Source organism: Apostichopus japonicus, chromosome 12 (genome assembly GCF_037975245.1).
Source record: "Apostichopus japonicus isolate 1M-3 chromosome 12, ASM3797524v1, whole genome shotgun sequence".
NCBI classification, from domain to species: Eukaryota; Metazoa; Echinodermata; class Holothuroidea; order Aspidochirotida; family Stichopodidae; genus Apostichopus; species Apostichopus japonicus.
In genome coordinates, this window is record NC_092572.1 from 3,949,261 (window position 1) to 3,974,108 (window position 24,848).

At 38.9% G+C, this 24,848-nt stretch overlaps 1 protein-coding gene across 2 annotated transcripts in view; it reads right to left on the minus strand.

The window, feature by feature from the left end:
• Positions 1 to 17,460, minus strand: part of LOC139977403 (histone acetyltransferase KAT7-like) — a 55,011-nt gene extending 37,551 nt beyond the window's left edge. The window contains exons 1-6 of one of the 2 annotated variants that reach the window (XM_071986704.1): positions 17,316 to 17,460; positions 15,239 to 15,338; positions 14,125 to 14,260; positions 12,571 to 12,726; positions 11,568 to 11,795; positions 11,012 to 11,163 (exon numbers count right to left, since the gene is read on the minus strand). In XM_071986704.1, coding sequence (XP_071842805.1) covers positions 11,012 to 11,163; positions 11,568 to 11,795; positions 12,571 to 12,726; positions 14,125 to 14,260; positions 15,239 to 15,253 — 687 coding nt within the window. In that variant the 5' untranslated portion in view covers positions 15,254 to 15,338; positions 17,316 to 17,460. Of the gene's footprint in view, positions 1 to 11,011; positions 11,164 to 11,567; positions 11,796 to 12,570; positions 12,727 to 13,988; positions 14,082 to 14,124; positions 14,261 to 15,238; positions 15,339 to 17,315 lie in introns of those variants that run through there. The other variant, XM_071986705.1, reaches the window with a different exon arrangement.
• Positions 17,461 to 24,848: the final 7,388 nt, after the last annotated feature.

A 24,848-nucleotide genomic window follows, 5' to 3' on the forward strand; every position in this document is an offset into this window, starting at 1 on the left:
CATCATTAGTGCTGTCAAATTCTAAGCAGCTAGCTTGTTTTTGTGACGATGTAAAATAGCTTGATTTTTTCTTTTTCTTGAGACATCTCACGGGCCACAAAAATATCGCTGGCCCGCGGGCCGTAGGTTGCCCACCCCTGCTATAGAGGGATGGCCACCAACAAATGGCTAGATACATCAGTCGTTAGAGAGCAGGGTTTGTGACTCCAGATGTCACTGGTTCGAATCCCGTTTGAGCCATAACATTTACTCTGCTCTTACCCATTGTATAAATAATTCAATCGAAAAAATTTAGAATCCAACTTAATATTACATGAAATTAGACTTAAAAAAGCATAAGAAATTGTATGACAATATTTTCAGACAATTCAATTTAAGATTAAAACAAGAGGAAGACCTTACATTTCTCAAATTTGGCAGTGATCATCCATGGTACAGTAGAACTTAATAGAGTTTGCAGCTGCAGCATAAAATAATTCCACACCACTAAACATGTCTGAGATTAATCGTAACAATATCAAGATCTCATTCGAACAGGCAAGGTAAAACGTTCCATGCATCTTGAATATGGAAAACACTACTTATTGGATAGTTATGCGATGGGGTTGGATCGAGGTTAGTTTGTCAACCAAACAATAAGTTTAATACTTAAATAAATAGAACCTTAAATCAATAAGGGTCAACTTGGACTTCTCGGTTGGCCTTTTCCACTGGTCAAGTTCATAAATTGTTTGTGGAAATTTGATTTTGCAAACTGATAGAGGGAATACTCGTCTTTAAGTGTCTCTTTTAATCTGGTTTCCATGGCAGCCTCTAACGAATTGTTTCTCTTTGGTTTAAAGTCCTCGTGGACTTGTCTGAATGCATCGCTCCAATAGAGTTCTCCTAAACCCCCAAACACTGAGGGAGTTTGGGCTTCCAGGCTCATAACAAATTCCCCCAACTGCTCCATCACACCCACCAATTGCAAACTCTCTATGGTTCTCCTAGCTAAACTGGACGCCCGACTAATCTCCTTCTTGTGCACGCATCTCGGATTCTTATCGAACCCGCAGAACCAGAGCGTGTAGAAATGCTTGGCCAAGGGGTACGAGCAGTCCTTTCCCCCGCTTTGGACACACCTGGTAAAAGATGGGGTGAGTTTTCGGGGCCAGTTAGGGTGCATGTAATTTGTGAGATCGTCCCCCCAATGGTCCAACTTGTAGTGATTCTGAAGTCTCTGTAAGGGGTCGTACATTACACTGAAATAATAAACGTTCGGTACATTGATGGTTAAGAAGACCGGCGACTCGACAAACACCACGCAGGGTTTCGGCGTGGAATGGATGACTTGAATCAACGAGTTTCTCACACGATGCCAATGAGACCACTGTTTGATCGGTGGGAAGGAGAGGCGGGGCATTTCTTGCACGTGTGCGATCTGTTCCGGTCTGCGATCCTGAAGAGTCTCAATAAGTTCCAGGAGCACGCCGGACCCGGCACCGGGAAAAATATGAAATACAAAAGTCATGTTTGAAGATTCTTGTGTCGACGTGGCCGACTCTGGATGATACTCCATTCTATCCTGGTCCAATTTGACCTCTCTTAATACCTCGTGCGATCGACCCGGAGGTAATAACAGTTCCAGGTACCAGTCCAAGGGCCAGAATCGGAGACGCGGGGACACGAAGGTGAGAAGGAGAACAAAGTCAGAGATTACGAAGGCGACTGCGATCGTAAACATACTACAAAGGAGGACCGATAGCGCCCTCTTCATGCGAACCATCTTTTGTCGCCAACAAGCAGCCGCATTCTCTCGTAGCAGATCTGGACAAACAATTCTACCTTTGTCTTGTTTTAAATTGTCATATCTTAAGACTGAAGACAATAATAAACAAAATTTAGATGAAGGCGGCAGTCCAAGAAATATCAGCATTGGCCATTGAGGGTACGTAGCAGCCCTCCTGTTAAAGGGATCTTGAACAGCAGGAGTTTAATTCTGAGATGATACTTTTCACTGTTTCTTCAATATCTATTGTTTGTTTTCCTTTTGTTCTTTACCCTCTGACTTCAATTGTTAGACGATCATAAAAATGAGGAAATACAAAGAATACCTGAGAGACAATTCAGCTCTGCTAAATCAGTTTCTCATGTGGTCTTCAATATGATTTTAACGGTAATGTATAAGACCGTCTGTGAAAGTAGTTTCGGCAGATCTCTGTAAGGACCAACGATCAATATCAAACATTTTATTCATCCAACAGTCAAAATCCAGAGAGGGTATATAATGGCTTAAAAGATAACATCCAGTGGTCGGTATTGCACAAAATTCAGCCAACTCACACGCTGTCACAAGGAACACAGGGACTACACCAAAACTGCACCAGCATTTGCACTCAAGGTCACAATTATTTCACTTTAGAATCGCAAAGACACAGTAAAGTATGATGAAACACAACAGCAACCTTAACTGGAAGGTAAATGCTCGGTCTTCTGACACACAAATTATTAAAAATGCGATAATGTTCCACTTTGCACATGTACTCTGTCCGTCTAGGGTTAGGCACGACCCGTTTAAATCCTGCGACTTTTTGATCCCACATAATTTACACAATATAAAATCTGCATTTTATAGTGAAAATATTTACAATTTTAGGCTAAAATCAGGCAAATTTCCAGAAAGTGTTCCGGGCAAAATACCGAAGGCAGTCCAACCGTCAAAATTCCTCCGAGATATGTATCTAGTCATAGTTTCCAAATTTCACATTTTCTGACGGACGAAAGCGAGGAATATAACCATAAGTTCCTACAGTTGCAATGAGAATCCAAATGCTCGATCTTTACACGCTGTACGATACGGCTGAATACTGTATCAATTGTTCAATGTGGTATTCTACACACATTGGTTTAAAGAATGAAGATGTCTCACAGAAAGGTAACCATATATGTAACACTAACCACAGTACTCTAGCCTATGTACCTACACGGCTAGCAGTAGCCTGGATTTTTCTTGCAGTCCACGTTAGTGTGCAAACAGACAAGTAGACCAACTACCCAGTGTAGAAATCAAGTCACAGAGCAATTTTTTTAAGTTCACCGTGGTTACCAGACAGCTGATAGACAATCCAGTCGTGATGGTATGTGATCTGTACGATGCACTACTCTTCATAAATAAAAACTGACTTTACCAAAGGCTCGGGCATCCGTTGACAGAAATCTAAATCTGTTTGAATAATACCGCTGTATCTAGAGAAATGCTAACAAAATAAAGAGTTTTCAGCTGTTTGTTCTGCCATCGACTAGATCAAATAGGGAAATGATGAGGTCACAGATTCAATCCTGGATTCAAATTATTGGCTGTAGATTACAAAACAGAATAGTTCACCCACAGCAGCTGATGAAGGTTCCAACTGGTTATAAAAGTTATAAGCTTATAGACTTCCAAGTACTTCCTGTTCTTACATTGAACTATCCAAAATGCTGTGAAAACATCGGCCAATATCTAACACTGGGTACTGCCAATGTTCAATGCACAGACTCAAGGGTATATACTGTATATATATATCTATATATGTAATTTGACAGAGATAGTAGTTCTTTAATCCATTCCTAGTATCAGTTCAATTGTTTGCCATTAGGTAGACCTCCAAAGCCTTTCACCCAGAAGTTCACACTATGGCAGTTCAAACACCATGAACAATGAACTCCTTCGTTTCTCTAATGCAAACAAGGTTTTCTTCGCAAGGTTACGCCTCACCAGTTTGAAAGAAAACCAAAAAATTTATGGGGGAAAAAAAAGGAGCTGTATCATGCAGTAAAAGTGTGGTTTAAAGTTTACGTCACCTATCTGACTCAAAATCTGCTTGGTATCCAAAAAAAAAATTCTTGCTTTTTATACTGCATGCACCATTGGACAGTTCCAAGTATACATGAAGGGGTTTGTTCACTGTCGCGTAAAACTTTCTTAATATCACCGCAAAGTTTTACCACCAGACACAATCTAGTTTCAAACGACCTTCTTTTGACAAAAAATTACTACTACAAACTGAGCCTAGTGAACAGAGTTTAGAAATTTTCTCTTCAATGTTGGCCAGTCTCAATATCAAGAAAAAAGACCTTTCCTTTGTTACACAAGATGATCATAATATAGATAATATAATATTCATGTATGCTTATGATATCAAATATTCATATGCAAACATTTCTTGACACTTTGGACCAAAATCAACCAATTTATGGTTCTTATTAATTTCAATGTTTTATAATTATTTATCAACTGTTCTCGGCCAATGCCATTTCCTATGGTAAATGTCATATAAACTTGTTGTAACATATTTGTTTTACAAACCCTTATCTAATCGACACACTTTGTTGTCAAATATTTGAGCATAGGACACAAATATTTTGTGCCACACGCCCAATTTCATGCAGGTTTCTCCTTTAGAAATCAGTGCAGAAATTGAAGGTCGATTTGAAAACACAACAAAAACCTCAGTAGGATAACATAAGACTGTTTATAGCGTCAAAAAAAAGTTTTTAAAATGCAAGGCAAAGTTTTCAATGACAAAACAAGTGTTGGGAGATATCAAGGGGTGCTCTGTTGTTTATAAGAAGTGAACATGATTGGTGGTTGCATTGGAATTTATAAAACAAAAGGATTAACATTAATTTTTGAGGCTGGCTATGAGGAGCTCACAGCATCAGCTACGTAGGTAGCCTTAAAGGAGCAGTACAGAGATTTAGCTTTTTTCCTATATTTCTTTCTCTTTTTTTTTTTAAATATGTCATATTGCCATTTGCTATATAGCTAAGTGGTTTTAACGTTGGTGACTTCCAATCATAAGGTCCCGAGTTCGAGACACTGCAAGATTAATGTATGATGTCCAGTTACAGAGTTGTTGACAATTGACAATTCATAATCATGGACGTTAAATATGAATCTAAGAGACCGACTTCGGTCAGCTTGCGGCTTTGATAAGCCAATGATGGCTTCTTCGCGAGTTCCTGCTTGCAGGAGGATCTAAAATACATACATATTAAGACAAAGTTGTGTGCCTGAAGTAATTAATTAAACGACAAAGTTGTGTGCCTGAAGTAATTAATTAAACGACAAAATTGTGTGCCTGAAGTAATTAATTAAACTGAAAAAAAGTTATTGGTTGTCTTCCCAATTCTGAGATTGACAGTTGACTATTAATTGAACATGTAGAATTCATTTACTACTAACTTTCGTTATTTTTCCCCTTCCCCTCCCCCTCCCCCCTCCCTCTTTATGTCTTGTCTCTTAAAGTTCACCATTACTATCTGAGAATAATCTTACAATAGAAACCCTTGAAAAGGCCATGCAGAAACTTTCAGACATTCAGGAACAACATTTACTTACAGTATACAGCATGAGGCCAATATTAGGTTAACCTTGAAGCTAACCGCAGTGTATCAGTTAGACAGTCATGCACTACTATGGTATATCAATACCTTTGTACAACTTGTTTTATAAAATACGTCACACAATGCTAAACTGAACAACATCAGCCTGTGTCAATACATAAAGAGGTGATCCCCACCATATGTCAACAAAATGCATAAAAACTCATTTCAAGAGTGACCTAAATGTCACAATTCATAACCTACAAAAATACTTGACCTTTTTCAAGTTTACTAGTAGAGTATTTTGAGTTTAGTGGACTTTTCTGTAGTCCTAGACATATGGAAGTAGGGGGGGGGGAACTCTATGAAGACCTGTTTAATATTACAGAAATCCATACCACGAAACACCCTTCCCCCCCCCTCCCACCCTAGTCCCTCCAACAGTACTCTAGCTGCAGTTTTGCTATGATCTTTACCAATGAACAATACTTCACTTTGCAGCCAACATCAGCATTCATTTGTGGAATCAATTCATCCACCCCACACACCCCATGCACCCCACCCCCCTCCTAGTCCCTCCAACAGTACTCTAGCTGCAGTTTTGCTATGATCTTTACCAGTGAACAATACTTCACTTTGCAGCCAACATCAGCATTCATTTGTGGAATCAATTCATCCACCCCACACACCCCATGCACCCCACCCCCCTCCTAGTCCCTCCAACAGTACTCTAGCTGCAGTTTTGCTATGATCTTTACCAGTGGACATTAATGTACTTTGCTGCCCACAAAAACCATATTGTGGAATCAATGTTTCCTAACTATCTTTCAGCACTCACTCCCACACAATCAGTGCTTCACCTCCCTGACCAATCCCTCCCAACACTTCCCCCATTCTAAGGTTCATCTTTCCATGTCCCACTAAACCCCTGCATGTCCTTCCTTGTACCATGTCTTTATAGTTGAATTATTTTACATTCATCCATTCATGAAATTGTTTCCAACACACTCCGATACCCAACCTTACCCCCACCCCCCCCCAATCCCCACCTACTAAGGTTCATCTTTCAATGTACAACTAATCAATAGTGTGTCCTTCCTTGTACCATGTCTTTATAGTTGAATCATTTTACGTCCATCCATTCATGAAAATGTTTCCAACACACTCCTATACCCAACCGTACCCCCACCCCCCCAATCCCCACCTACTAAGGTTCATCTTTCAATGTACAACTAATCCATAGCGTGTCCTTCCTTGTACCATGTTTTTATAGTTGAATTATTTTACGTTCATCCATTCACGAAAAATGTTTCCAACACACTCCTATACCCAACCTTACCCCCACCTCCCCCAACCCCCACCTACTAAGGTTCATCTTTCCATGTCCCACTAAACCCCTGCATGTCCTTCCTTGTACCATGTCTTATAGTTGAATTATTTTACATTCATCCACTCATGAAAATGTTTCCAACACACACCTATACCCAACCTTACCCACACCCTCAACCCCACCTACTAAGGTACATCTTTCAATGTACAACTAATCCATAGCTTGTCCTTCCTTGCACCATGTCTTTATAGTTGAATCATTTTACGTCCATCCATTCATGAAAATGTTTCCAATACACTCCTATACCCATCCTTACCCCCACCTCCCACCCCCACCTCTTAAGGTACATCTTTCAATGTACAACTAATCCATAGCTTGTCCTTCCTTGCACCATGTCTGATATTATTCTGTTCTTCCAGTGGTCAATAATTTCCAGACCATCCCCTCACACTTAAACCCCTCTACCACCCCCCTCCCACCCACATGCTTCATATTTCTATGTACCACTAATCCCTAGCTCATCCTCTCATGGACCACTAATCCCTGGCTCATCCTCTCATGGACCACTAATCCCTGGCTAATCCTCACATGTACCACTAATCCCTGGCTCAAGTCTTACAGCTGAATTTATTCAACATCCAACCACTCATCCCAAACCTACTGGATCTACAGGAAATCCAACATGTCGATAATAACTGAGGGCAGCAAGCAAGAATACATTGAATGGATTGTTCAACACACATAGGTAACATGTACCACAATTATGTAAGTGTATGTCCATCTCAAAGGTTAACCGATGTTGGAAGGTAGTCCTAAAGTGACCTACTGCAGTGATTTGTTTGGCATTTTCTGAGTTATCATCATTCTTTTTGATGCTTGGATGTTGAAGAGGATGAAATAAACTACTGATGGTCTAAAATCTGCTCAGGATTGAAGGTAATTTAAGGGATTTTAATGAAATCCTAGGTGAAACAGGAAAATTCCACAGCGAGGGCTGGCAGATTGGTTGGGGAGCACTATGATAAACTTTGAGCTCTTCTAGCTCAAAATCTAAATGGTCATGGTGGCAAAAGTTGAATGTGTTGTGATAGCCCAAGCCATCAGGTATTATATCATTCATATGGTAGGTAGGACCATCTGTTTTACCTCCATGGTAGGAAATGTCAGTTATAGATATATGCTCTAGCTGCCTTGGAAAGTGACAAGTTTAGTGTGGAAGTCAATGGGAGCAATTACTTGTGGTACAACATCTATATGTAAAGTTGAGTAGGTTAACAGCATTTCAGGACTCCATGCTTACTAGTAACTTTTATTGTTAACATATATCTATAGTAATGGTACCTCTACCTTCACCACCCCTCTCACAACCCCCCACCTCCCTCACCACCCCCCCCCCTAGCATCTCATTTAATTTCCATTACAATAGTCTCGTTCACGTTCTCAGATTAAGGTGTTAATTCCAAACCGAGTCATCACTAATATATGTTGTCAGCCTTCCACCCAGTTGGGACAATTTTTTCTATACTGCTTCAGAGCACTCATATTGTCAGTACGAGCAGTATGAATATCATGTTTCTCTCACATCAAGGTTAGGAACTGTTTGTACTGACAATACCAGTGCTTTGAGAGCATGATATTGGAGTACAGTTTAGAGAGATATTAGCATTAGGAAATTGTCCCAACTGGCTGCAGCCTTCATCTAAGTTAATGAATATTCATAAGCTGAAAACAACATATGTAACTAGTACAAACTGATCCTGCCACAAATATCACCTCTTTTTACAAACTTCAGAATGTGTCAGGTTAATTAACCTCACTGATACGGGAATCTATCCTGTCTTACACTGGTACTTAAAACAAATTTACAAATTACAGATATTCGCTTAATTGCAAAACATGTTCGGGGCAAAGTCTCCCGGAGGAAACAGATATCATTAGTGATGGCAATATTTGCTGAGAAAAGAGGAGATCATACAATGTCCTAATTGCTTGTGCCAGCTGTTATTATAAAGCCAGGTGCCATTTTACATTTTTTGTACAATCTAATGAGCATCGTGCGAGAACAAAATTAAAAAAAAAAATATGCAAAATATGAAGAAGTTTTAAAAACTTTCCAATAGGTGAGATTCGTGTCGATACATTATTAAACATAACACATTATTTGACTTCACAAAGAAAATCGATAAGGAAAATAAAATAAAAGAACACTCAAGGTTTTTTTTTTTGCTTTATTATTACACAAAATGAAATACACATAACCCGCGGCTCTGCCATGAAAGCTGGAGAAGAACTAAGGAAGCAATTTATTATGGTTTGTGCTTTATTATGGTTTGTGTAGGGGGATGGGGGAGGGGGAGGGTGGAGGGGGAACAGTACCCACTTAGCGATAGAAGAAACAAAACAGAACCTTATTGGAAAATTAAAACAAAAGTAGTTGAAACAGTACTCATACTATTGGCATCTGTAGGGGCCTGTGAAAATGGATTTGAAACGGGGTATACCAAAACCCCTGTCAGGAGAAATTTACTTACACTGGCTGACAAATGGACAGTGCTATGTATTAAGTTAGTTGTGATATTATGGCCTTGTGCAGGGTGTAAATTAGGTACAAATATCCGTGTCACTAAGACACTTAGTTGATCTTAGTTTCTAACTTCAACCAACTTATAGGAAATGAAGAAGTCAACACGAAATATATCACGAATTGTTGAAACAAAATAAAGCAAGTCAACAAAAGAAAAATGATTTATTTTCATTTCTGTGATTCATGGTATGCTTGCATTTTATTTGTAAGATGTTTTCAGGTTATGTTCGTCAGATCAAATACCGCGATATCATTATTAAAGGCGTGTTTGGCAAACAGTATCTGGAGCAACACTCATATTGATATTTATTGCCGATATCATAATTTAACAATGACACCACTATATACTGGTGATATTACACATGTAATGTTCCTGCTTGTTCTGTTAGTTCTGATGGTAAAATATTATAATCGCATAGGAAGTTAGTATTGTTTGATCATGACAGATCAAACTGTAGCCGACACATAACATCGCTATAGATGCCTTTGTTCCTCATAAATGCAATCATTGAAGTATTTCTTCTCAAGGTGTAATTAGTCTACCCAGAGTAGTGAAACAAAATTCTTACAAATTTATGTATTAGGTTAATATTAGATTTATCTGCTGTGGACGTTTACAGGTATGCTAAGAAAAAGAATATTTCTCTTGCGGTAAATTTGGCAGAGATAAAAGACAATTGTGATGATAGTACTCAGTGGGTGATTAAACCATTTACCAAGCAATAGTTGTGGTTGTCTTCTTCATTGACAAGAACAATTGCAACTAATTACTTACAGCTTGCAATTAAGGTTATGCATGGAAGGCAAGAAATCCTGTATAAAGTTTGAGAGATTTGAAAATATGTACAGTTTAAGTACAATTCCTTCTTGTTTTCAATATAAACACCTTGAATCCACCCGCTCTACTCACCCCTCTCCCCAATATTAGCTTACATCCAACTGCTTCTCTTGTGTCCACCACCTTACAAACTGTCTAATTCACTATTGATGCTTCCCCTCTTCAACCAATATCCTCCTCCATCCCACCCCTAACCTCCCCCGCTGGCCTCTTTCATACCCTCCTTAATCCCACCCCTAGCCTCCTCCCAATGTCCTCTTTCATCCCCTCCTCCATCCAACCCCTAATCTCCTCCCGATGTCCTCTTTCACACCCTAATTAATCCCACCCCTAACCTCCTCCAGATATCCTCTTTCACACCCTCTTTCATCCCACCCCTTACCCCCTCCCATGTCCTCTTTCATCCCCTCCTCCATCCAACCCCTAATCTCCTCCCGATGTCCTCTTTCACACCCTCTTTCATCCCACCCCTTACCTCCTCCCATGTCCTCTTTCACACCAATCTTCATCCCACCCCCAACCACCCCATGCTGGCCCCTTTTGTCCCCTCCTCCATCGTACCCCTAACCTCCTCACGATATCCTTTTTCACCCCCTCCTTCATCCCTCCCCTAACCTCCTCCCAAGATCCTCTTTCACCCCCTCTTCCATCCCACCCCTAACCTCACCCTCATGGTCTCTTTCACTCCTTCTTCCATCCCACCCCTAACCTTGCCCTGCTGGCCCCTTTGTCCCCTCCTTCACCCCACCCCTAACCTCCTCACAATGTCCTCTTTCACCCACTCCTCCATCCTACCCCTAACCTCCTCCGGAGATCCTCTTTCACCCCACATCTAAACCCTCACCCAATGGCCTTGTTCACCCCCCAGCTTATCTCCCCTTTCAGTCTATTATCATTAAAGTAAGTGACTTACCGCCTGCCTAAGATTCTTCCTGGCCGATTCATTCTTTTCTTCTTGTTTGGTGATCTTTTCTGTTCTTGTTCTACAGTCGTTAGCTGTCATGTTATGATACAATGGGCAACCCCAGATGGTACGATGTTTGCTGAACTTTCCAGTAAAATGACCTGTCAGGGGGAAAATATGATACAAGCACTCAAGCAAAAATAAGCCAAAGAGGTTACTCTAAAGTGTGAAGCATGACTGACAGACCAATACTGCTTTAGCTTTTAATAGAGTGGTTGTCCCTTGGACAAACTGGGCAGTCTTTGAAGTTGTCTACACAGCTATCTCAATTGTGAGGTACATTAAGTGTACAATCTGAAACAGGTCTCAGAGATCAAACGTCTTAACAGTCAAAATAACGCTTTTCCTTGAGTTACCTCAAGGAATAGCTTGGTCATTCCAAGAGAAATTTACTCTCCTCTGACTGCATGCTCATCAAAAACATCCGTGCCAATATATAACGGTAAAATATTATAAGTAAAATTTCGGCAAACATATTTGTAGACCAACAATCAGACACACTCACCAAGGGAATCACAGCCAGGTACAGGACACTTGAGTTCAACTCCATCTTTTAGTATCTGTTTCTCAGCGATTATCTTGCTTAATCTTTTCTTTCCTTCATCTAGTTTGATCTCTTTCTTAATCCGGCCGGTCGCTCCCTCCTCTCCTTCATTCTCCTTGCTGCTACCGTCCCCGTTATCTGACTTATCTTCAGACTTTGGCATCGTGCCAGCCAATAGCAGTTCTTGATCTGTTTCAAGAGAAGACAAAGAGCTAAAAGACTGCTAGTTCTGTCTTCATTTACTCAAATTAATACGAACCTGGTCGGCATCCCACAATTTTTCAATTGTCATACCTACAGTAAATGGTGAACAGTAAATCAATTATATATCAGCCTTAATCCCAGCCTATTTATTGGCGCTATATGCTACTGGAATTTTTCCAGTTGCCAGATAAAAATGATAAATTAGATAAAAATGTCTAACAATGCCAGTAGACATCGAGAACATAAACTCATAATAAGTCGGTAACAATTGTCAGTTAAAGAATTTACGCATTTTGCATAGGCTGCTTATTATCAGCAATTGTTACTGGGCTGCTCGCAAAACCCTGTACAGTAACTGATGTGAGTTATTAATCAGGAAAATGCCAGAGAGAGCTTGATTTAAGGCAGAAGATTTTTAAGCACTGGCACTTTTTAGCAAGTGACTAAAATTATATAACCTTAACTTTCAACAGCACTGGAAGAATGGGCCATCCCCATCAATCAAGGTTTCACACCACACTAATTGTGGCAAAAAACTATATTTATAGGGAATTGTAAATCAAATTGGCTATGAAAAGATTGTTTCTAGTGCAAGTTAAAAGTTAATACCAGTTTTATCAATCCCCGCATTGCCTAGCCCTCATCAAAAATAATTGTCATGAATAACCTTAAAACCAAATATTAATCATAATAATACTAATTTATATAGCTCAAAATAATACCGACGGTCTCAATGCCGGGGTGATGCATCTCAACTTACTTTTCTTGTAGGCTTTGATATTTGACAACTTTCGTGGTCTCTTCCTTTGCTGTCTGTCGCCCTCAATATCTGTGTCACTGCTGGAGCTCTCTGACAGCTTGCGTTTATTCTTCAAGTTCTTCCGCGGAGATTCCGCTCGTTCTCTCATGTACAGAACTATGAAACGAGAAGATAATTTAACAGAGACAAGAAAACTGTAATGAGCAAACCAGAAACTGATGAATATAACCTTAGGACGTGTGGTGAAGATTGGTATAACATATCATGGGGGGGAGGGAGGGGAGCTGTACTTTCAGGGGAATTCAATCTAATCCCCAGTTCTATTTTCAGTTCATATTTAGAAATGGAATGGATGATTTGTGATATACTAAATGGATTATTCTCCATGACATGCAATTCAACAATATCTCACTAATCATTTTATTCTCTAAATACTGCAAGGTTTCGTTCTTATTGGATGAATCTGACATCAAATTCACCCATTGCAGAACATTCTTGCATTCATTCCCAACAATTCTAACCATTTTTCATGCAGCCTGTATAACAAGATACAAATAAACACATAGAATTGATTAGATTAAATTCAACCATTGCAGAATATTTTGCATTTATTTCCACCAATTCTAACCATTTTTCATGCAGCATGTAACAAGTTCTTTTGATGTATATGTCATTCTACGACACGATACATATACAAATAGAATTGATTAGATTAAACATACAACACAGAGTTGTGAAAGGAAGCATTCTGGGTTAAGATTAGTAGGAGACCCCCCCATATCTTCCCCCCCCCATACAAGAAAACAGAAAAGAAATAATGTGTACCTCTCTTTACACACACATATCATACAGAGACAGTACTACACAAACGACTGATTTAAAACCATTGAGATGGTGTTTACAGCTCGGACAGTTTGGAACTAGTTTCCTCTTTATTATCAGTGTTTTACATTGCCAGCGGTACTTTGAATTCGTGGCTCTATTCACATTCATCGTGGAATGCCATTTTAACCTTACCACAAGATACATATATAATATGATTAAATAAACTAGATGTAACAGTTCTGAAAGGACCTGTGTTTTAGGAAGCCTTCAGGTAGAACAACTCTCATGTAGGAAAGGATGAAGGAAACAAGAAAACAGAAAAGAAGAAAGACACACCAACAAACACACACATGTTTGTACTACATTCAGACTGAGGACCCCATTGTATTTTCCATTGTTCAAATCCATGTACCCTAACCTTAACAATACCCCATACAATAGAATTCTTCCGAGGAGGTGGTGATTCTTTAGAAATCACAACCGAGGACCTGAAATTCTTTTGTTCAAGTCCTCGGTCAGATAGCAAAACAAACGCACACATACACACATCTCTATACACATATTAACTATCAGTGTTACATTGCCATCAATACCTTGATTTGTGGCTCTAGTCACGTTCCTGGTGGATTGTCTTGTTAATCTCCTGTCCTCATCTGAGCTACTACATTCACACACACATGTACATCTCTATACACATATTAACTATCAGTGTTACATTGTCAGCAATACCTTGATTTGTGGCTCTAGTCACGTTCCTGGTGGATTGCCTCGTCAATCTCCTGTCTTCGTCCGAGCTACTAAATTCTTCTACGTCTACCGGACTATCAGACTCTGCCACGGAGGATTCACAATCACTGGACTCCTTCTGAAAAAAGTAAAATATGAAATGAATTTGAAAAAGTTCTAGATACTCAAATGATGAAACCCGGTAGAGTCTTATTACATCGGTTTTGGTAGATGAAGGAGACTTGATTCAAATCTTTCATCGTTAAAGGTGTAGAAGAGATGAGATCCTTGTGTAAATCAAACTGTTCATTACCCACAACAGCTTCAGACAACACCGAAGCATTAATGCATTTGATCCATATCACCCCAACTCGAACTCAAGAATCATGCTAATATACCCAGTACAGTACATATGTTTAAACTGTAGCAGTTGATAACATAGAATGTGCCGACTAGAAAATGTGAGACTACAAAATGGTAAACCAACGTCTGTTAAATGTGAACAAGCGATAAATGATCAAATGTTGGCCATGTTTGCCAAACCTTAGAAAATGCGAATTGCACTATCAAGGTATCATTGCAAAAATGCAATGAATTGAAATGAGAATAATCAACAGGTAAAGAGAGATAGTTGTCTTCAAAGATAGCTCCTTCTGCCCAAATTCTTGCAAAGTTAGCTAGCCTTGGGAGCATATGCCACATTGATATTATAGGTATAGACTAGGGTTTGATACTCTATTTGATTGAGGGGGGAGGGAGAAGTAAACTTTTCTCAAGAAATTAATCATCTGAATATATATTCTTCCTTGCACTTTAATAGCAGTGCAAAAGACATTTACATTGCAAACACAACACTCTCCTTCAAGGTACAGTACTTTATAAGAAAAGTCACCCAAGATATAACTTGGGCACAAAAACTAAACAACAAACTGACTGATCCTCTCTCAACCCTTGCAGCAAGACTGTGACTGTGTGATCATCGTCAGGTGTTTACCACTATTTCCCTACAATGGGATCATAATGCTACACATGATGTTACCCAATAGGTTCTTTGAGAGAGACAGTGAGAAGGGAATAACGTGATGAAATTGTTTTCTTCCTTTATCTTTACACTCACCTTTCTCCTACCCATCGCTAGTGAACTAGTGTTAAAGACTGCAGGATGATCTGCAGTCGGACTGATTCAGCATTCTCTGCAATCTACTTTGATGGTTCAACTACGGAACAAAAATAAAGAAAAACAACAAAGATCTGATCAATTGAATCTCTGCAACAAAATACAATTACAACCAGATCTATGGCAACAACTCTGAATCATTAAATAATGTTGCATTGCAACATGATCACTGATTGCAACCAATGATGAAAACTTTGCAAATTGCTGTAGGCATGTGACAACCAATTCTGAGCAGCTTTCCCGGTTTTCATCCTCTCATATGCTTGGAGGACTTACTCTGTAGTTCAATACCATCTACATAAATATTAATTGTTATGTTATGTTACCATCTAAAGTTTGGTCGACAAAGACCTTGTTATGTGAAGAATTGATTTGCCGGAGAAAGTCCCACTCATTCCTGGTCTGTTTCATATGGACATACCATTCAATAGTATGTTGACTTCGAGTCTAACATACTATCTGTTATGGAGTTGGATGTTTGTCAGCCTCTGGTGAAAATTAGGTCAAAATTTCAGGAAAGTTTACGACTATCATTAGTTCCACTGCACAGATAGATGTCTACTGTTGAATTTTTACTTAAACGGCAAATCGGATGAAGTCCTGCAAGTCGCCGGTTGGTATATTCCACTATTAAGAGAGGGGTGTTTTGTATTTGTTTAAAATCTAAAACAGTCATTGTCCAATACATTTATATCAATGCTGATTGGCAAGGATAAAGCTTTTCAAAAGTTGAGCATCAAGAAAGTGGACTCGCCTTCTTAATTGGAATACATAATTTGCCCTAGGTGCAACCCTGCCCTCCCCCTCCTCCAACCCCCCCCCCAATCCACATAAAATATGGATTTTTAATCTGATGGTGGTTGACCTTCTTGATACATGTTTGCTCCAACACATACAACCTATGAATTGAAGATGAAACAAAATTAACCTCTCTACTCGGGCATCTGATATACTATTTCTCAACAATCCATGTATTAACTCAAAATTTCATGTTGTAACCTCAAAACGATATAGAGAAAACATGAAGCCCGAATGAAAAATAACATAACCTGGTATGTGTCATACAAGGTAAGGAGCATGAAGTGACTACTGTAACTGTGTTAAAGTATCTTACTGGCATTAATTAGTAAATTAATGGGTTGGGTCTCTTATTCACCTGGCTGGATTATTCCATTAACTCATTAGGAATATTTTTATAGCAGCAAAGTTGTTTGTCTTTTGACAAAACACCTCACTAGTAATGTTTTTGTGTAAAAGTCTCCTACTAATATTAGTTCAAATGTATTCAAATAAGTTAGTGGTGTATAGTCACTGTAGTGTCATTCTCAAGCTAGTTTGAGAACAAGAAACAAGTTCGTTGCTGTTTAATACCCCTACGAATAAATGGAATGACCCAAGCAGAAAAACATAATGTAGGCTACAATAAAATAAACGGCCTAGCATGAAGAAGCCAACCAGTGACATTGACAGATGGGACTAGATCTGTAAATGTTAAGTAGCCTTTAAGCATTCAAGGTATTGGCCCTAAAATTAGAAACATTTAGGCCTACATAATTTTGGATATGGACTATGGTAGTGAAACTGTGTTTGATTAGGGTTTGGTTACACTGTACAACTACAAGAACACTATGTATGACTATACCCCATTGAAGGAACCAGTTCTACTTAAGGCAGCAGAATCATTACTGAGGTTCTGTTGTTGCTGGAGTCAATCAACTATCAGAGATGAAATAAACTAACGAAGGGTATGTGGATTGTTTACTATTCCGCTACCTGGCTTTAACGTTACTAGCGTATAGACTAGGTCTCCATCATACATATATGCTATCCTACTGCAGCCTGTAGTGTACGATTAACGTTACGCGGTAAATCGCAATGGAAGCCTACACTACAGACATTCCTGCTCGGTACATTACAACAAAATCTCATAAGGAAACATATTCTAACGGTTCTTGGCATTTTTGAAGACGGTATGTAAAGATCGATCATCTTAGCTTTTCAAATATCAACATTTTACCGTATAATCCTTTGTACAATAGTGGCCGGAACTAGCGACAAGATTAGGTTCCTAATTGCCGAGAGGGTGCATGGTAGTATTTATACCAGTATTCCCTTCATCGGTTAAAGAGGGCGCTACACCAAAACCTTCACAGACAAATTATTATACAAACCAGCATCAATTATCTTGACCGGTTCTCGTATAGGATTATGCCAGATGGTACAATTACCTAATGCTAATACCTCTCTAAACTGTACTCCAATATCATGCTCTCAAAGCACTGATATTGTCAGTACAAACAGTTCCTAACCTTGAGCAGACGGAAACATGATATTCATACTGCTCGTTCTGACAATACGTGTGTTCTGAAGCGGGACATAACACTGCAGTATAGAAAAAAATTGTCCCAGCTGGTTGGGAAGAAAAAAATTGGATCTGCACATTTCAAACTTTTCAATAGTTTAAACAATGTAAGCATGTTAAAATTTTGCAGCAATACAGGTAATCACTTAATTATGGTGTGTTGTAATGTTAGAGGGTCGAACATTCGGATGTCCAAATTTCATAAACTTGAAAGTTTGTGACAGTTGTCATTGTTATCGTACATACAATATATATACAACTCGATTACAAGTTTATCATATGAACTCTGGATCGACACTTAAACTGCAACTTCTAGACCAAACCAGTATTCATTACCGTGACTTTGACTGAATGTTTGGGCCAGACTATACTTAGGCTTATACTATCACCAAAATAGCAGTTACTCTCACACAAACGTATAAACCTTATAAAGCAGCAAGTTTACAAAATATTAATACTAAATATTACCCCATATATGTCTAGGCCGATGTTTTGGGAGTAAATGTATGTTACTTGAGCGAAGACGTCGTATCGGCTGTGTATGTTTGGAGCATGTCAGAGACACCTAAGAGGGAGCCAAACCATTCTGAGATTTTTTGGTAAATAACAGGAGGTTATAAATAATACGGTAGGAGATCGCAATCCATGTCTTCTTCAAGAATAGGTTTGATGGAACAAGACTTTTAGATAATGTAAACAATCAGTGCAGCAATGTTTCGAAGGCGATGAGGTGGAGGGAGTTTACTCTGTGGTAGACCATAGCGGAGAAGCGCATTTCCATTATCCTTGCGTGAGGTACTAAAGGCGTGGATAACTTGCTCAGTGTCTTCACGATTGAAGGGATGCTGTATTGGCCCCAAGTATATACTAGATATTCAAATATGGTCAACTTTGGTCAAATTTCTTAAAATGTTTTTATTACAACCTTTACAACCTTTTCCTCACTGGGACATTCAGTCATCTTGTGTGTTCCTTAAAAATGTCTGAGAACAATTTGGAGAGTAAAGACCTCCAGGAAAGTACTTTTTGAAAACTTCTAGCAATTATAGCTTGTTATAATTTGGGGCATATACTGACTACCTTTAAGATATTTGCGAATATTACCGATATTTAAGAACGACATTCGATATGTGTGGCTTCATTTTTATGAAAATATGACCCAATTTTCTAACATATATAGCTGTAATTATAGATGTAAATATTATCTTAACTTGATTCAAGCTGTGCCAACGCAAAACTATAAACCTGTGTGTGTATTCTATACACGATATAGAATATTCTATATATTCTGACGGTATTCGTTTTGAAATAGCGCCACACGTTTGTTAAGGCTTCCCAAAATTAAAGCAAAGTTTTGATTCAACAATCAATATACGAAGCACAGCGTGAACTATCGGCGAGTCCAGCAGACTCGAGTCCAGCCATTTCGAACCAAGCAGACCGAGTAATAGGCAGGTAGGAATCCAGATATTACACAAACTTATTTTCTCCCTCCTCAGCTCTCTGCCCCTCTATCCCATTTCCCCTGTCCCACCCCCACCCACACCAGCGCAGGAATGATGGAGTTTGTTAAATTCTCCTTGATAACATATGGAACAAATCTGTAAATATTTTAATAATACGATATGGATACAGATACATATATAGACGCGCAATTCACATCACAGCTGAAATATTTGCGTCAGGAGGGGGTTCGGTAGGGGGGAGTAGGGCGTCGGGGGGATCGGTGGTTCATATGAACATGTGACTCATGACGTCACTAATGTAACGCTTGAATTATGTTGTTAATCTCATCAAAAGTTTTGCATTGCAAATGCATCTGATTGATAAACACTACCTGATTGCAAAGCGACGAACCAGGCCTCTGCTGTGACGCATCCACAAGTATTCAACCTTGATACTTGCTTTCCTATTTATATTGAATGTTCACACCCAGTAGCGCGTAAAAAGAAATAGAGTTATTTCATAATATTTGTCTGGTTTGATTGTAAACATTTACCTAAAGAGTTTACATAAACGGGGTGAAAGAGTGTCAGAGCGATATAAAAATATTTATTTTATATAACATATTTGTTAATCATGGAAGACATAAAGTAGTGTGTAATACGCATCTATCACTTCTCATGCCGTTAGTACAGTGTCATAAACTCGACTCTTTTTTTTTCTTCTTTCGAGACTTTACACAAGATGAATTAAGGTATAGTTGTTATCTTATCTCCATCTCTCCTTTCTCATTCCAATGGGATTCCAAGGTCACACCTAACAGTAATGAAGGCAAGAGGCCCGATGAATGTTATATTCGGATGGCACAATGTTGATGTGTTAAATATTTCACAAAGCACTATATATAGGAGAATAATGATTGCAGGATATAGTGTTACATTATCACGCGGGTATTGAATTTCATCTTTGGTGATTTTCATCATATATATATATATATATATATATATATATATATATATATATATATATATATATATATATATATATATATATATATATATATATATATATATATATATATATATATATATATATATATATATTTATGAATGTGCATCTATGCAACTTGACAGCAGGCTTGGTGGATGTCGCCATCTTGTTTATTGAGCTGTTTATATCTTTATTTCTTTTCTGTTTTGGAATAGATAATGAAGATGAAATTTATTTGAAGGAATACAAAATAATATATTACTTGTAAAAGGAACTGACATCTAAGTTAGTTAAGCCCCGGTGAATCTTTCTAACCATATCTCGCGTTTAAAATATTTATTATTTAGAAATTTAAATAAATCCCTTGGATATACCTTGTCCTGTTGATATCATTGACCATACCTACAGACGGTTGATTTCATGAAAGGAGAAATCTTGTTATATATAAATTAACCTAAGGGAAATCAAAATTCTAGATATAATAAAACGATGGTTTTTTTTTTTTTTTTTGTAAAGGGGAGTCTGTCTGCGATATTAACCATATATAATGTATCTAATTTTTTTACTAACATGTCATTTCTTTTGTTTTTATAAAACGAGATCAAATTTACATCACAGTCGAACACCTAAGCGAAAACCACAACGCAACAATATAATTAATCAGGATGATAAATGATAATTAACAGATGGGGTGGGGATGGGGGTGGGGATGGGGCGTAAAAAAACATTGTTGGTTTCTTTATAGAAGGCAGAGGGTATATATAATAGCAAATATCTTTTAATCTTCTATTGAGCTTACTAAACTTGTATGTAATCTTAGAGAGTTTTATACAGTGTGACATAAATAATGCTATATGAATTTAAGGGTTGTCATTGTGTGACGCTGTTTTAATATCAAATTTGATATAGTATTCATAGTTATTTGACCAATCTCATTATATTCACTCGATCGATGATAGAAAAACCAAGCAAGGCAGTCTTCGCTGAATAGCTTTGTAGATGAATCAAGGGATATTTCAGTTTTCTTTGTTTTTCGTGTTTCTATAAGTCCCATTAAAATTTAATATTTTTTTCTTCTTCGATACTTAAGATGATAACAAGAAAGATAGAATAATAAGATTTTAATAATCACAGAGGTAGAGATGAGAGAATTTCAAAAGAGTCAGTCAAGGATTGCGAGTTTGGGTCGGTTTCCTGGTTAAGTTTAACGTTCAGTGATTGTTATGAACTGTTGGAGAAGATAAACAAAGCGAAAAGGAAATGAAAAAAAAACCCAGAAAAAACGCTAACAAATAAATAATAATAAAACAAAAAACAGAATCAAGGTGTTGTATTTATAGAACATAAATCTCATACGATGATACCAAATACCCACACCACTAGAAAGAAATCAACAAAAAAGACACGCAGGCGCGTAGCCAAGGGGGCGAAGGGGGCGAAGTGGGCGAAGGGGGTGAAGGGGCGAAGGGGGCGAGGGGGCGAAGGGCACGAAGGGGGCGAAGGAGGCGAAGGGGGCGAAGGGGCGAAGGGGGCGAGGGGGTGAAGGGCACGAAGGGGGCGAAGGAGGCGAATGGGGCGAAGGGGGCGAAGGGGCGAAGGGGGCGAAGTAGGAGACCGCCCCCTTATCTTTTTGTATTATCGCTAGTAATTTCAAACTAGAAAATGCTTAGATGCAACTTACAAGGCCTGGGAAGTGCCATTTCCAGCGATCTGGGAGGCATTTTCGGCCAAAATTTCCTTATACGTTTCGCGCCAATAAATGGTGGCGCTACGCTTAGATAGTTTGCCTACAAGTTTCGCCTCCCTTGGCAAATTCCTCGCTTCGCGCGTGAAGACACGCCATGCAAGATGGAGACTGTGCGTGCGGACGACACCCAAACAACCGTTGATCGAATCTCAGGCTACATATTATATAGTCCCATACAGTAACCGTGTTGTCATCATGTTGTTACGTGCAAGTCAGGTGCGAGTCCATGCGAAAAACAGTTGACATGATTACTATACACGTGATCAGGTTTAAGGTTTGTTAGCGTATCTAAAGAGAAGAACTACCGTACTATACTGTAATATTATGACAAGCCCGGCTCCTCCGACATGTAATATTATATCGGGACTCGCGAGAGAGATGTACTGGAGTTATCTTGATGCAGTATTTTATGCTTCTTCAGGAGACGTCTCGAGCGGAAGATAGAAGAAAACAATGAGTTCTCAGAAAAACAATTTGACGAGATAGGATTTGATTAGTGATTCGGTATAATTTCTTCTCTGCCGATTCTCTTCTCTAATTAAATAAAATAACAATGATCTGACTCCTTCAATTACGCAATTCGAAGGAGTGACAAAGTGATGACGAAGTAATTGCGAAGTAACGGACTTGCGATATGATATGATATGATACACCTCGTATTATGCTTCCACCCGAAGGTGCTTCAGCAGACTAAGGAAATCCTTAGCCGGAAATTATTGAGGTTCCAAGTTTTTGTGTGTGGAAGGACACCGGCGAATCTCGCCTTCTCTTTTCGAATAGTGCCCGGAAGTAACGAGGCAGGGGTGTGTAGTCCTGCTCCCGGGACCGCAATTTAACGTCCCCTCCGAAGGACGTGAGTACCGCTTCCCACGTGTAGCCACTTTCCTACCACGAGAAAGGAGCGGGGTGAAAATTGGTGTCAGTGTCGACACCGAGGTTTGAACCAGGGACCTCAGGTACTGCAGACGTGTACTCTCCCGTTCTGCCACCTCACCGCTCACGGACTTGGGAAACCCATGCCGCCTTTTATCGATTACTCTACCGAAAATCACACTGCGCATAGTCAGAAGGCAGCCAATAACCTGCTCATCCTGCATTAGCTTAACGATATAAAAATCAGTGTTTTGGCACTGATCTGCCCTGATTGGTTGGGAGTTTGGAAGTCCACCCCTTTTTATGGAAACTTCCATACCACGTGAGAAGAACCTTCTCGAATGTTCTACAGACACAATGGATCTATTTTGGGAAAAGGCCCTGTGACATGATTCAATAAGATAGTTAAAACTTCTCGTGGGAAAAACTGAATCCTTGACCTAGATAAATATATAAGGGGCCTGTACAGTGTCTCGATGGAGTTTTTCGGGAACATCAAAGAGATGGTATTACTATTTCATAACAATACATATAAGATAATACAGCCTATACTCATAGCTGGTATACAGCAGCTACTGTACATGTCCCACAACCGTGCATCAGTAATTACTACTTTGTGTTCGTAACACGTACGGTAACATGTGTTACGGGACATGAACAGTAGCTACTGTACCAGCTAGGCCTATGAGTATCCACACATGATCCTTGCAGAAGCACAAACTTTCCTATATGGTTTGGTACAGACTAATGCAGGATAACTCGAACAGAGCTTAATTGTTGTTTTTCTGACAGAGATAACTTTCACTTGCATCTGTTAGACCATATATAAGACTTATGTATTTGAGCAGGCGCTGATCCATGTGGTTAGGAGATGTAACCCCCTCCCACCCCCTCCTCCCACTGGAGACTTAATTTATAGCCTGTTGTGGGTGGGCGGGGAGGGTGGGAGGACCCCCCAGATATCCCTAAGTGGGAGTCGGCTTGAACGATTTCACGGCCATATCCCTCCTCCGTTTCCTATCTTGACATTCATTCCAGCAAAATTCACAAATGACACCCAAAGGCATATTTTACTTTTATATTTTCCGTCTTCATGCAATAACAGTCCCGTGTGAATAATCATAAGTTTGATTTATGAATATTTAAAAGGCCGTGATGAAAGTTTCTATTACTATAAATTTGGACATATTAACAGTACTGTGCAACTAACACGTTTTGAAAAAGAGCTTTCTCCTTGCGTTATTACATTATTAAACGATTCCCTTTGGTACATTCACAAGATGGAAGGAATATTTTTTTGGTTGTTGTTAATTTCTGCCTACACAGAACAGAGTCCCATGTGAATCCTGGTAAATATGACGACAGCGTGTTGAAAGGCACGCTCTCATAAACTATTACTGCATGCCGCAAATGATATTGGCCTTCGTAATTTCATGAACGTGACTTCCGTCAGTGATACCGGTATTCATTCACATTTATGCCTCCCCCTCCCCCACCCCATCCCCCACCCCACCCCCACTGTCTTTTATTTATTTCTTGCTCTCCATCTTTCTTTCATTTATGATAGTGATTATACAATTTATCCAATTTATCCAATAAAACAACTTGGCGCTATATAAATCTAACTATGTGTGTGTATGTAATTCATGCGTGCACGACGTGAGTCGCCATGGAAAGTTAACGCCAATTGAAATTAGTTGTTTCGTCCTTCGTAAGGAATTAAATTCCTAATTAGTTATTAATGGTTTAATTAAGACATGCCTAGCTCAAACAAACAAACAAACACAAATAATACCAACACAGACGAAAAACCTATTGCATGAATATTTATAGCTCGCTATTTGAGTATGTTTTTCAAGTTGTATGTAAACCACACAGTCTGTTGTTAATCGAAATAGGATTAAAATTGATCACACTAGGACACATTTACGAGTTACTGTTCACCAAAACTAGCATCCTTCAGTGAGTATACGATAATTAGTCCATTAAATTCTGGGAAGAGGGATGAATCGTTATTCTCCTGACCGTAACTGATTTGTTATTGGTATTAAATCACAAACAAACAGGTTACCACGAACTGTGACAACTGTGTACTTCTCATCATTCTATGTGTATGCGTTTGAGCTAAAATTAAC